At 37.4% G+C, this 12898-nt stretch overlaps 2 protein-coding genes across 3 annotated transcripts; both read left to right on the top strand.

Moving 5' to 3' along the window:
- The first annotated feature begins 980 nt into the window (after positions 1 to 980).
- RPL3P (ribosomal protein L3 plastid) lies at positions 981 to 4376 on the top strand. Its single transcript, XM_086661593.1, has 5 exons — positions 981 to 1490; positions 1578 to 1787; positions 2734 to 2838; positions 3482 to 3595; positions 3805 to 4376. The coding sequence occupies exons 1-5, from the start codon at positions 1137 to 1139 to the stop codon at positions 3976 to 3978; spliced, it is 957 nt and encodes a 318-aa protein (XP_086517719.1). The 5' UTR covers positions 981 to 1136; the 3' UTR covers positions 3979 to 4376.
- Positions 4377 to 6558: 2182 nt separating this feature from the next.
- Positions 6559 to 12365, top strand: LOC147559686 (uncharacterized). 2 transcript variants are annotated; one of them, XR_015234648.1, is made up of 4 exons: positions 6559 to 8085; positions 8188 to 8267; positions 9078 to 9499; positions 12315 to 12365. XR_015234648.1 is itself a non-coding variant. In XM_086661585.1 (3 exons), the coding sequence occupies exons 1-2, from the start codon at positions 7056 to 7058 to the stop codon at positions 8244 to 8246; spliced, it is 1089 nt and encodes a 362-aa protein (XP_086517711.1). In that variant the 5' UTR covers positions 6559 to 7055; the 3' UTR covers positions 8247 to 8267; positions 9078 to 9567. The 2 variants fall into 2 exon arrangements, 1 of the variants encoding a protein (XP_086517711.1); XM_086661585.1 differs by lacking the exon at positions 12315 to 12365 and having other exon boundaries at positions 9078 to 9567.
- The last annotated feature ends 533 nt before the right edge of the window (positions 12366 to 12898 follow it).

Below are 12898 nucleotides of genomic sequence, written 5' to 3'. Positions count from 1 at the left end.
TAGTATAATATCTAAACAAAAGCAAAAAAAAGATAACCATTTTATTATAAATTTCAAAATTTGAATTAACTTCGATAATGACTAAGATACATAGTTTTTATGTTTAGATTCTAAATCTTGACTCGTCATTATGTTGCGAATCAAATCAACTAATTGAATGATCGACCTTTGTAGATTTCAAGATTCAAATCTAATGATCTACATAATTGTTGAAATCAAACCATACGTATCAAAATCATCAGAATACATTTATTAAGATTCAAATCTAATGATCTTCATTTGTCAAGAAACATTCTAAGTCACAAATTCAAAATTATCAAATGCAAAAAAAATTAGAGCATTGCAGACTGCAGTGCAACAGCATCCAACAACTCATATTGTTCAAGGAAGTAACAAGCCAACATAAAATAGCAGCAACGCCAGGAGCATTGGAGCAACATCAAGGAATACCAAGGACAAGGAAGCAAAAAAGTAAAATAAAATAAACACCAAATTTTGGGACGAGAATATGCAGATTTATACTTTAATATATACGTTAGAGTTTAGCAAAGCATCAATAATAGGTTCAAGATCATATTTATACCGTGATATTTCTTCAGCTGCAGCAGCAAGGGGATCACGTCTATGGTGTTCGCCCTATACTCTCTAAAACTATCAGGAACTCCAGACTATACTCGGCCAGGTATAACAGATAGGCTGTAACGAATCAATAGACGGGTAAAAGTAACGGTCAGTTGGTGCGAATATGTGGGCAGTCGCCATCTTCACAGGCGGACGGGTTCTACACGTCCTGGTTAACGGACATCTACAGACCCTAACGGACACGTCTGTGGGTGGATCTGGGCCGTGGCTCTGCCGTCCTAGTTAATGGGCACCCCCGGACCCTAACGGAAATGGGTGCTCGTAGGCGGATCCAGGCCGCGGGCCAAAACCCCACCTTTACTACACATTCTATTTCCCCTTATCATGATTTTCCCTCCATATACTAGTCCACCAGTAAAAACCCTCGCAGAAACCCTTTCTTCTTCCTTCTTCCCCATTTCCCTATTTCGGAAGCTGAAAATCTGAAAGTGCGTCTCTATGCTCTTTAAACCTAACATAGTACCATCAAACTAAAACCCTAGCCCTAATTGGCCATGTCTGCAACATCAAGAGGTCTCATTTCTGGTCTTAGACTTCTCTCGATCTACTCAAGAACAACTATACCACCACAAACAACTGGGATAAACAAGTTCCGAACATTCAGTGCAGAAGCATTAATCGCAGATGATGATAGTGAGATTAGCAGTAGTGGATCGAGAATCATCGAAGCAAGGACTCGAGTTATGACGCCGAATTCGAAAAGGACTGGAGCAATCGCTGTTAAATGTGGAATGTCTGCTCTTTGGGATAAATGGGGTGCTAGGGTTCCAATTACTGTTCTTTGGTTGGATGATAATATTGTATCTCAGGTTAAAACTATTGAAAAAGAAGGTATTTCAGCCTTACAGGTATGATTGAAAGCTTAATCTCAGTTTCTGTATTTTGGGTTGTTTTTTTTTTAGGGTTTTGATTAAAATGTTATTGTTGTTGGTTAGATTGGGTGTGGGCAGAAAAAGGAGAAACATTTAACTAAACCAGAAGTAGGTCATTTTAGAGCTCAAGGTGTTCCTATGAAGAGAAAATTGAGGGAATTTCCTGTCACTGAAGATGGACTTCTTCCTGTTGGAACGCAAATTTCTGTTCGTCATTTTGTTCCAGGGCAATTTGTTGATGTTACAGGAATCACACGGGGTAAAGGTTTTCAGGTAATCAATCAGAAAAAGTTTCAATTTTTTTTTACCTCGTGTTCTTAGTGTTGCTACTTTTGCTCGATACGGAATTCGGACATCATAAACTGACTCGTACTAATGCTTTAGTGCTTTATAAGTGGGTTGAATCCCAAAGTTATATAATTTCATTCAAGTTCAGGATTTAGTCTTTTGAACAAACTAGCACTTGGGATCTTAATTTATTTTGGCAAGGAAATCCGACGTGGTTTTTTGCTCTAGATAATTGCACTGAAATATGAAGTATAAACTACTCAAGTGAAGTAGATGTATATGCATAGAAGGAAACTAAAACATCAACATGGTGATTATACAGGGTTTTAAATACGTTCAACTATAATGTGTCTCATAAAGGAAAGCAATGGCATGGAATTAACTTATCATACTTTTAGTTTAACTCTTTCAATCTAGCACTTGGGGTCTTGAGTTCATTTGTAGATGAGGTTTTAGTTCATAGGTTACGGTTTGGAAGATAGAAATATGAACACACCTCGTATGAATCAATCATGTGGTAGAGCTCTGAAGTGGGGTCTTGGATGGAGCTTGGTTTATTTTCCTTCTCCAAAATAAACAAGCCAACAAGTATCTTTAATATCTTTGCTGGTTTCTGTGATGTAATAGTCAACTTCTAGGTAGAAATTTAATTAGATTGATTCAGCGATGATATGATTGATAGGCTTATCTTTTTTATCGAAATTGTTAAAATGGTGTTTTTAGTTTTCACTACAATCATGGATTTGGAAGTAGTGACTGATGACTATATTTACTTACTATTACTAAGAAGTTAGATCTGTGCTTATTTTTTGTTGTTAGAAAACATTGGACAAAACCTTTGTTATGGGGACAATAGTTAGATCTCGGCACATAGTTTTCTTCTTCAATATAATTTTTTTGCCTTCCAATTAATTTCCTAATGTTTACACAGGGTGGGATGAAAAGATGGGGATTTTCTGGAATGCCTGCATCTCATGGTGCATCATTGTCACATCGAAGTATTGGTTCTACTGGTCAAAGGGATGCTCCTGGGAAGGTACGGGTTGCCTTCACTTTATAAGTAAAATACGTAAAGTTGTAGTTGGTAATACATTTAAATTTATGTAGAAACGTCAAAAAAGTAACATGTTTTAAGAATACATTCAGCAGTTTCTTCTCTTCCATAAAGCATGGTTGTTGTTGTTTTTGTCTTGAGTAAATGACAATTTCATTTAAAAATGCTTTTTAGTGGAACTTCAGACTTGATTTATCCACGACCTGCAATTTGTAGAGTTGATTTACATATAAGAGCACAATTTTATGTTCTCATCATTTTGAGAGACGCTGATCAAGATTCTATTGATGAACTAGTCAATTGTCCATCAAATTATAGATTCTGATTAAGTAAACCAAAAGCATGCTGATTTGGATTTTGGGGAATTAGTTCAATACTTCACAGAGATGTTGTTACTGTATAGATAAACCAAAAGCACGCACATAGACAATATCCTGACTACATTGATCTCTTTTTCTCTTGTTTGGGCAAAAAAAAATCCGATACTTAGATACATTCTCTCCTTTGTAGTCCGCTTTGTGGCATCTAAGTACTAGAACATTATCATGTTCCAATTAAGTCGTCAAAAATGATCACCTGAATTGCTGGGTGTGGAAATGGTACTTATTTTTATTTGTTTAAACAGGTTTTCAAGGGGAGGAAAATGCCTGGGCGTATGGGTGGGAAGCAACGAACAGTTAAGAATGTATGGGTCTATAAGATAGACCCAGTACGGAACCTGATGTGGGTGAGAGGCCAGGTATGATTATTATACCCCATCCTAGGTATTTATCTACACAAGCTAACATGATTAACCACACTCCTTTCGTTGCACTTGAAATCTTTCAACTTCAGAATTGCATGTCCTGTCATAATATGGTTCAGGCAAATTTGCTTGGAGGAACTCCAGGACACTATTTGGAAACCTCTCTGGGTTATTCTAATTAAAAATCACCATTTTTTTGGCAGGTTCCTGGTGCAGAAGGGAACTTTGTATTTATTAGGGATGCTTTTTATAAGAAACCCGACAAATCATTGCTTCCATTCCCGACTTACTTTGCACCACCAGATGAGGAAACATCAGAACTGGAACCTATTGTTGCTGATCTTGGGGAACTTGATCCATTCATGGCTGCAGATTAAGCAACCACTTGGTAACATATTCCCACTCAACCTGCTCTTTCTTTATCCATTATCAAAGAACCTCAACCAGCCCAAAAAAGGTCAGTGTTTTGAAGTCATTAAGAGGGCAGGGAGTGTAATTTTATCTTATGGTTTCAGTTTACAGACGTAGTTAGCAGGTATTCGAAGAATTTTGTTTGAAATAAGTACTTGAATTGTGGTCCATCTTAAGTTGTATGTACTTTGAGTGAGAAAACTGCGGCAAAGTAATGTTCGCATATTGTTGCAAGTGTTTGAATTTCTTCATCTTTATTATGGGTCATCATAAAAGGTTAAGGGATATGCAATTGACACAGTTTTTATTGTTGAAAATCCAATTGACACAGTTGATAATCAGAAAGAATGTTTTTACTTGGTTATTTTCGTCTCTCTCCCTCTGTGGATGTGGGATGTGCATTATGTTCTTTTACTAGGCTAATACAGAATCATTTGGTTAGATTTTCATCTCTGAAAAACTTTTGCTTCACTAAGGAAACCCTTACCCAGACTCAAATTACCCATTGAACTTACTTTAATATGTTTCACCATGAAAAAATCTTTATTATTATGTGTTTTATTAGTGACAATGTTAGGAATATCGTTTTCTTTTGAACTTGGTTTAAGTTTGGAAAAGCATATGATTTCCGGACAATGTTAACCTAAAGACTTAGTCAATTAAGATGAGCTTTGGAGACAAGGTTTTTAGCCCAAAATTTATTTGATTGAACTATGCCCCCTAATCATCATTTTCTCATCAACTTCACCACCACAACTTTCGTCCACCATCACCGTCTCAACCACTGACTACCGATGCCACATCTTCTCTCTCTCTCTCTCCTTCTCTCTCTTGGTCTCTCTCTGTCTCTCATTGTTTCTCATCCTTTCTCTCTCTCCACAGTACTGGCGTAAGGATGGGTTTCCTTTGCCGATCCATGTGGAGAACACTTCTCTTAGACGAAGGGGGTTTGGGCGAAGACAACATTTCTCTTTGCCGAACTGAGAAAGATATAAATATATCTTGAGATGGAGAGTAAGAGAAAAATATATATTGAGAGTGAGAGAGAGTAAAAAATGAGAAGGAGAGATAATGAGCAACAAAGAGAGATGAAGAATCAACAAGATATGGAGAGAAAGACAAGGAGGATGAGCAGGAGGGAGAGGAAGGAAGAAAGAAATAGATGATGGTTAGGGGGTAAAAATAAAAAGCATTCACATAAGTCGTCATTAAACTCTAAATTATTATAAAACAATCTCAAATCAATATGGTGTTTATAATTTTTCCTTGCTAAGTCTTACATTTTTTAATGACGCGTTTGAAAATCACGAGTCATGATATGTCAAGAGCCAAAGTCCACTGCCTTTTGGTGTGTGGTTAGGACATCAACTCTGCAATATGAAGGTCGATTAGTTAGACTTAAGAACCTTTAGGATGACCTTTAAAGGTTGACATATATGACTCAAATCAGACCATTATTATGTCAAAAAATGGCTTTCCGTTTATCAGTCAGAGAATCGAAACTTGATGCATGACAGCGTCTGTTATAGTGGATATTCCGTCTAGATGCTTGAAGATGCAAGGGCCTACGTCGAGTTGTTCATTCAAAAGTGGGGGCGGGACAACTCGGACTATGAACGAGGCAATGGCCCATCCCCCCCGCTGAAGCCCTCAAAAAGCTAAACCGGCGGCTCGAGTTGGCGAAAAATGCCCTTAACTCGCTAAATCCTGGGTCGGTTCAGCGGCATCACCTTTCTCTTATGGATCATCTCCTTCAAAACCAAGGTAAAGGGAGGAATCCATAATAGAATAGGTGCTTTCAGAAACCTCTCCGACGTTCAAGACAGTTAGATTGCTCTTTGTAGTTAAAAGATTGAGTATTGTTTGATCCTTGTGGAGTGATTGAGTGTATTGAACTTACTCAGGTTACCTTGAAGAAGGCGATGTGATGTCCTTTTATAGGACGATTTGGACCGACTATGACAGACGGTATAGATGAGGCGGTTGTGAACCACCGTTTAGGAATTATACTACCGTTCGTGGTTAGAGTTTTCCTTTTGAGTTTATCTCGTATCTAGGATAATTAGAAGTTCTTATGTTCTAGGATAATTCGTAGATATCCTGTTGAGTTGATAGTTCTTCTAACACATGTTTCCTCCTTTGAGATTCTTGAAGCCCAAGTTACTTAAACACTTTAAGATCTTCAACCGACTGAGATCTTTAGGAAGATTCGAAATTATGTCGGTAAGCTTGCGTCGTGCTTCTGCATTCCCAGTTTAGGGTGTAAGGCGTCGCCATTGCTTACGTGAACCCCCTACACTTCTTGAGAATCCTATGACAAACCTGGTTGTGTTTTAAGCGGAACAGGGCTGGAGCTCCTTAGCTGATCATGCGGACCTCCCAGTTCTGGACTTAGGTGATGAATCTTTTTGAACCCAGCATTCCTGATGTCTTGAGACGGGTTGACCCGTTGGACTTCTGGTCTATTCTTGACTTCTTAACGTCAGTAAACGACTAATTATTTTATGTATCATTAGATATAATGCTCATTCAATTCATGAATCTTTGTGTATTTGTGTATTATTTCTTCCTAAATCAATGTTTTGTATTATTGCCTGGTCCTGCTAAAATGAGCCAAGGTTTACCAGTTCCGGATTACGAATTAGAAAGACGGATCCATCCTTTTCTCTCTCCTCAACAATTGAGCAGCTGTTCTTGTTTCTCTCTTTCAATCATCTCTCTCACGCTATCATCAACTCCTCTCGATCCATCATTTTCACACTAATTCCTTCTCACTCTCTCTTTCTCTCTCAAAAAACCCCCCACAACTCGACAAATCTCTCTCAGAGACCCAAAGCAAAAACACCAAAAATCAATCAGGTAGAAGAAGAAGAAGAAGAATTTGTTACTCTCTGAGCTAATCTTCTTCAAACTCAAATGTATACACGATGCGTTTACTTTTACCCTAACCCAGGTACCAAAATTTGTACAATCTTCTTCTAGGGTTTCAATTTCACACACCATCTTTGAATCTCAATCATTTCATTAATGCTGCTGAGATAAGATGAAACAAGACAAGACGCACTCTGAGTGCGGTAGTTGTTATTCACCGGAAAAATGGTTACTTCATACTGTTAGTATTAGAGGTACTTACCGACGACTTTGTACTTCCTGTGTACTTAAACTCCATCCTGGTTTATTTTGCCCTAATTGTTTTGAAGTTTATGAGGGTTCTAACTCTCCTTCTGTAAATCGTGTTATTTGTTTAAAATGTCCTTCTGTTTGTCACCCATCTTGTGTAAGTAAAGAAATTGCTCATCGTTATGTTTGCCCTACTTGCTTAAACCCTAGTCATCTATTTTTTGATTCTAGTAAGAGTAAAAGAGATGGGGGAGAAGGGGTTTTAGTACCAAATGAAAATCATCAAGAGATTAATTTAGATTTAGCCAAAGTTCTACTTGCTGCTGCTCAAATTGCTTCTGTTTCGATGAATAAAGCAGCTTCTGTTGCTAGGGTTGAAGCTGAAAAAAGGGTAAAGGAAGCTACTTTAGCTAAGAAAAGAGTAAGAGAAGCATTGGAGAGAGTTTCTTCACTAGCATTGAAAGAGAAAGAGAAAAACGACAAGGAAAGTGTCGGGGTAGAAACATTTTCTAGGCCTGTTGTGGTTTCTGTTGTGGATGAAAGTAGGAAGAAGCCTAAAACAGATAGTGCTGTTGCCGCTGCTGTGGCAGCGCAGAAACGGTTTCAGGATCAAGTTGTTAATGCCGGAACAAATGGGAAAGATAACGGGACTCCACTTGTTCGTCATAATTTTGTAGCGAGAAGAAATGAGAATTCGGTTGGTTTAAGTGTGAGAAATGTAGAACAAAAAATACCTACAAATCATGTAATGGGGCGTCCACAAGGTGAAAAACTGCCGACTATGAGTGAGAAGGAGATGTCTAGCAGTTTTTTTCGGCCACACACGAGTGTTGTACAAGGAGAGGGGAAGAGTGGTTTGGTTGCGAATGCTCATGGCCTTGAACAAAACATGGGAAAGTCGAAAAGGTTTGCAGATTCTGGGACTGTTCCCCAGCTTACCCACTCAAACGAAGGTCGACTGCATATTCTACCTTTATTCGTGATTTTAGACTAAACTTCTTTTTCTTTCTTTCGTTTTACTGATTTACGGTATTTGGTGCATTTATCTCTAAAAGTGATGAAAGAGTTCTACCATTCAAGGGATGTTCAAGACCAGCAAGCTAATTGCTTGTGAGTTACCAACTTCACGTTCGTGGTATGTTTCGTTTTCTCCTTTATGGGCTATGGTTATATTCAAAATGTTCGGTTATTTACTTGGCATTCTTATATTGAGCTTAGTCGTCAGGGCCCTATAACTTCGATAAAGAAAAGTTAATCTCTCAGTCCCTTTCTTCTGGGTGAGTTAGTATTTCATATTCTTGACACATAAAGGTAGTTCAATATCTGAGGGTGATGATCCACTGAGAGTATAAGCAATATTTTCTTTGCTTCAAGTGGGTGTCTAGGGATGGATTATTTATTATCTGGTCATGAATTGTACTGCCGACCTCTTACGTTTTTGTTTACCTTCGGAATCAAATAGGTGTTTCTGTTCTGCTTTATTCATCTGGATGATCACGTTTGCTACTGACATTAGGATGGAACTTCATGAATCACTATCCTGAAGTTATTTATTGATTTCCAACATAAATAGTGGCTAAACTGATGTTACGTTAACAGTTTGAATCTGCTTAAAAACTCGTTTTTGTTAGGGAAGACACTTTTCATCTCTCATAATGGATTCATCTTTTCTAAAAGTATAATATGCTTAGACCTTGTGCCGGCCCGAGCAGCTTGGCCTGAGTGAAAACTGAAACAAGGGTTCTCAGGCCGAGTTACTACCTCGTTGAAATGTTCTGATTACTTGTCATATAATGTTCGGGCCCGTGTCTGCCATAGCATTGACTATGATAGAATATCTGTTATTGTCTTAGTTGGTATAAATGTCTGGATTATTTGTATCTTCTGTTTTTTCGACAAATTTCTTAAATTGATTATATATTGATAGTTAAATCTACCCTGACAGTTTCATTTAGGAGATTACACAGAAGATTATCAATTGGAATGTTGTTACTGTTATTTTCGGAGAAGACAAACTTGTATGATAATATCGTTATCAAGTTCAAAGAGCTTCAGGTTATGTTTATTACTATCAGGGATGTGTGCAATGTCCAGGCGGAGTCATGGTGGTTGGGTTAGAATTGTAGAATTACTGACGTGAAAAGTTCATATGTTCATAAAATTAAGGGAAGTTCAAAAGTTGTTGCTGCCACGAGTGAATTCTTTGGTACGACGTAGATGTGGATTGGGTCGGCTGGTGAAACAACCATTTGGTAGCTAATTTGGTGTATATTTCTTCTCATTCTTCAACCCACTCGACCATGTTCATACACACAAACTTGCAGTGATTAAATTAGATTTTGTTACTTATTTAGGTTTTTATAGTTTGTGATTTTGACCATCTTAGATAAATGTAATATTTTGTTTGATTAGAAATACTGGTGTTGTTTTCTTGTGAATTGCATTTAAAACTATTTTTGTTGAAGCGCAACTTGCTACAAACAATTTGTCAACCTCATACACCAACATTCTTGATCTTCACCATCAATCCTTAACAGATGTTCGGTGATAGTTTCGCCTAGAACCATTTCCGACTCAAGTTTCGCCTAGAACCATTTCCGACTCCAGTTTCGCCTAGAACCATTTTTGACTCAAGTTTCGACTAGAACCATTTCTGACTCAAGTTTCACCTTCGGCCTAAATTGTCTCATGGGAGTAAAGACTTTGTCAATTAAAAGGGTTAATTCCGTTTTGGCCCCCGATTTGTGACCAACTCGCCGTTTTGTGTCCGGCAGTTCGTTTTGGCCTCAAAAAATTCCTAAATGGTCCCAAATTTTTTTCAACCTCCCAATTTTACTCCCTAGGCATTTCTGTAATTATTTTTTTCTTTTTCTCTGTCCACCTCGTCTAACAATTACCACATCACCTCTGTCCACCTCACCCTTTTTCTCCGACGAAAGGTTGTCGGCTGGAATAAAAAATTTCGGCCGGCCACTTTTACCAAAAAAAAATTTCTTCCTTTCTCTCTCTTGTTCTTCTTCCATTCTCTTCTTCTTCCTTTCTCTCTCCTCTTCCTCCTTTCTCTCTCTTCTTTTCCCTCAATCTTTCTTTGTGAAGACGAAGGGTTTCCAGGCCGGAAACCCTCATGGACGAAGGGTTTCCAGGCTGGAAACCCTCATGGACGAAAGGTTTCCGATGTGGAAACCCTTGTCGCCTTTGTCCCCTTCGCCGGAATTTCTGCCAGCGAAGGGGAGCTTAGAGAGAGAGAGAGAGAGATTGAGGGAAAAGAAGAAAGAGAAAGGAGGAAGAGGAGAGAAAAGGAAGAAGAAGAAGAGAGAGAATGGAAGAAGAAGAGAGAGAAAGGAAGAATTTTTTTTTTTTTTTGGTAAAGGTGGCCGGCCGGAATTTTTTATTTCGGACGACAACCTTTTGCCGGAGAAGAAGGGTGAGGTGGACAGAGGTGATGTGGTAATTGTTAGATGAGGTGGACAAAGAAAAAGAAAAAAAATTATGACAGAAATGTCATGGGGGTAGAATTGGGAGGTTGAAAAAAATTTGGGGTCATTTAGGAATTTTTTGGAGCCAAAACAGTGAGTTGGTCACAAATCGGGGGCCAAAACGAAATTTACCCCAACTAAAATTGACATAGGGGTATCCTGATTTTTAGTCCAAAATTTATTTGATTGAGTTTTCCCTCCCTATTCTTCACCTCACCTTCACCATCACCATTTTCGCCACAGCAAAGCAACACTACAGCTGCCATGTTGCCAAGTCTTTTGCTTTAGAGTTTGGACCCTCAATCTAGTGTTTCGTGGTCAGTTGGCCACGAAACATCTCGTAAACCCTTGCTCGAAGGTTTGGAACTTAAGAAGAGGGTTTCAAGGTTCTTGACGTAGATTGTAGCGAAAGCGTTAAAGTAATGGAATTCACCATTAAAACTATGATAAAATAACTAAATAAACTGATAATATAAAGATACAACGATAAATTTTATTAATAATAAACTCAATTGATAATATTCTAAGATCTAAATAACAAATACAAACTAGAACAGTGATAGAAATAAAAGGAGCAGAAAGAAAGCAAAATAGACGTAAGAGAAAACACCAAACTTAATTAAGGATAATCTTTTGCGCTGAGTGATATAGATTGAAGTTTGAGGAAGATGAGGAAAAGAGAGAGAAAATAAAAATGAGACCCATAAAACAAAACTTTTGGTTGTTATGATATTAATTGATTAGTTAATCATGCTTTGGTTGAGTGTAATTAACTAATCTGTCCCAAATAAATTCTTTTCCAAGAACTTCCTTAAACATTATAAGTTTCTTCCAACATTTCAAGTTCTCACCCTTATTACACATTAGTTGTATAAAGAGTTTGACCCGTGACAACCAAAAATCATTCCATAGAAATAATTTATAAGGTATACTTTTATATGACTATATGTCACGAAAAACAATTGCTAACAATGTGGCACGTCATTTTCGTGAAAACTATTAAGAAATGCTTTGAGCATGAGAAGTGAGATAAGTAATGCAAATTCATGTGTTACTGTCACAGTCACATAATTTTCTGAAGTTATTTATTGATTTCCAACATAAATAGTGGCTAAATTGATGTTATGTTAACAGTTTGAATCTGCTTTAAAACTCGTGTTTGTTAGGGAAGACTTTTCATCTCTCACAATGGATTCATCTTTTCTAAAAGTATAATCTGCTCAGACCTTATGCCAGCCCAAGGAGCTTGGCCTGAGTGAGAACTGAAACAAGGGTTCTCAGGCCGAGTTACTACCTCATTGAAATGTCCTGATTGCTTGTCATATAATGTTTGGGCCCGTGTCTGCCATAGCATTGGCTATGATAATATCGTTACCAAGATCAAAGAGCTTCATGATTTTTTTATTAATGTTAGGGATGTGTGCAATGACCAGGCGGATTCATGGTGGTTGGGTTAGAATTGTAGAATTACTGACGTGAAATGAAGTTCATATGTTCATAAAACTAAGGGAAGTTCAAAAGTTGTTGCTGCCACGAGTGAATTCTTTGGTATGAGGTAGATGTGGATCAGGTCGACTGGTGAAACAACCATTTGGTAGCTAATTTGGTGTATATTTCTTCTCATTCTTCAACCCACTAGACCATGTTCATACACACAAACTTGCAGTTATTACATTAGATTTTGTTACTTATTTAGATTTTTATAGTTTGTGATTTTGACCCTCGTAGATAAATGTAATATTTGGTTTGATTAGAAATACTTATGTTGTTTCCTTTTCAATTGCATTTAAAGCTATTCTTTTTTATGTGCAACTTGCTACAAACAATTTGCCAACCTCATACACCAACATTCTTGATTTCAGTCGCTACAAACAATTTGTCAACCTCATACACCAACATTCTTGATTTCAGTCAAGTTTTGCCTAAAACCCTTTTCGAGTCTAGTTTTCCACTCCTAAAGAAATGGTGGCCTGAATGTCCAATGTGGGGGATGAAAATAAGAATGAGACCCAATAAAACCAATTAGTTTGAGGAAGGAGATGGAAAGAGAGAGAAAATAAGAATGAGACCAATAAAACCAAGTTTTTTGTGGTTATTGTATTCATTGATTAGTTAATCATCCACCTTGGTTGCGTCTAATTAACTAGTTTGTCGTACATAAATTCTTTCCCAAAAAATGTGTTGAAACCAGTAAGTTTCTTCCAACATTTCAAGTTCTCAACCTTATTACACATTAGTTGTATACTTTTATAAGGTATACTTTTATATGACTATATGTCATATAAAAGTA

Source organism: Eschscholzia californica, unplaced genomic scaffold, assembly GCF_041429995.1.
Source record: "Eschscholzia californica isolate CP2 unplaced genomic scaffold, dmEscCali1.0.p SCAF_2, whole genome shotgun sequence".
Classification (NCBI taxonomy): domain Eukaryota; kingdom Viridiplantae; phylum Streptophyta; class Magnoliopsida; order Ranunculales; family Papaveraceae; genus Eschscholzia; species Eschscholzia californica.
The sequence above is the reverse complement of the archived record's forward strand: the minus strand, read 5'-3'. Positions and strand labels throughout refer to the sequence as shown.

Bases quoted from the DNA above. Each gene is read 5' to 3' on its own strand.
- RPL3P (XM_086661593.1), top strand. From the start codon at position 1,137: ATGTCTGCAACATCAAGAGGTCTCATTTCTGGTCTTAGACTTCTCTCG. The intron at 1,788-2,733 runs GTAATCAATCAG...ATGTTTACACAG, and splicing joins CACGGGGTAAAGGTTTTCAG to GGTGGGATGAAAAGATGGGG. The intron at 3,596-3,804 runs GTATGATTATTA...TTTTTTTGGCAG, and splicing joins TGATGTGGGTGAGAGGCCAG to GTTCCTGGTGCAGAAGGGAA.
- LOC147559686 (XM_086661585.1), top strand. From the start codon at position 7,056: ATGAAACAAGACAAGACGCACTCTGAGTGCGGTAGTTGTTATTCACCG. The intron at 8,086-8,187 runs GTCGACTGCATA...TATCTCTAAAAG, and splicing joins GCTTACCCACTCAAACGAAG to TGATGAAAGAGTTCTACCAT.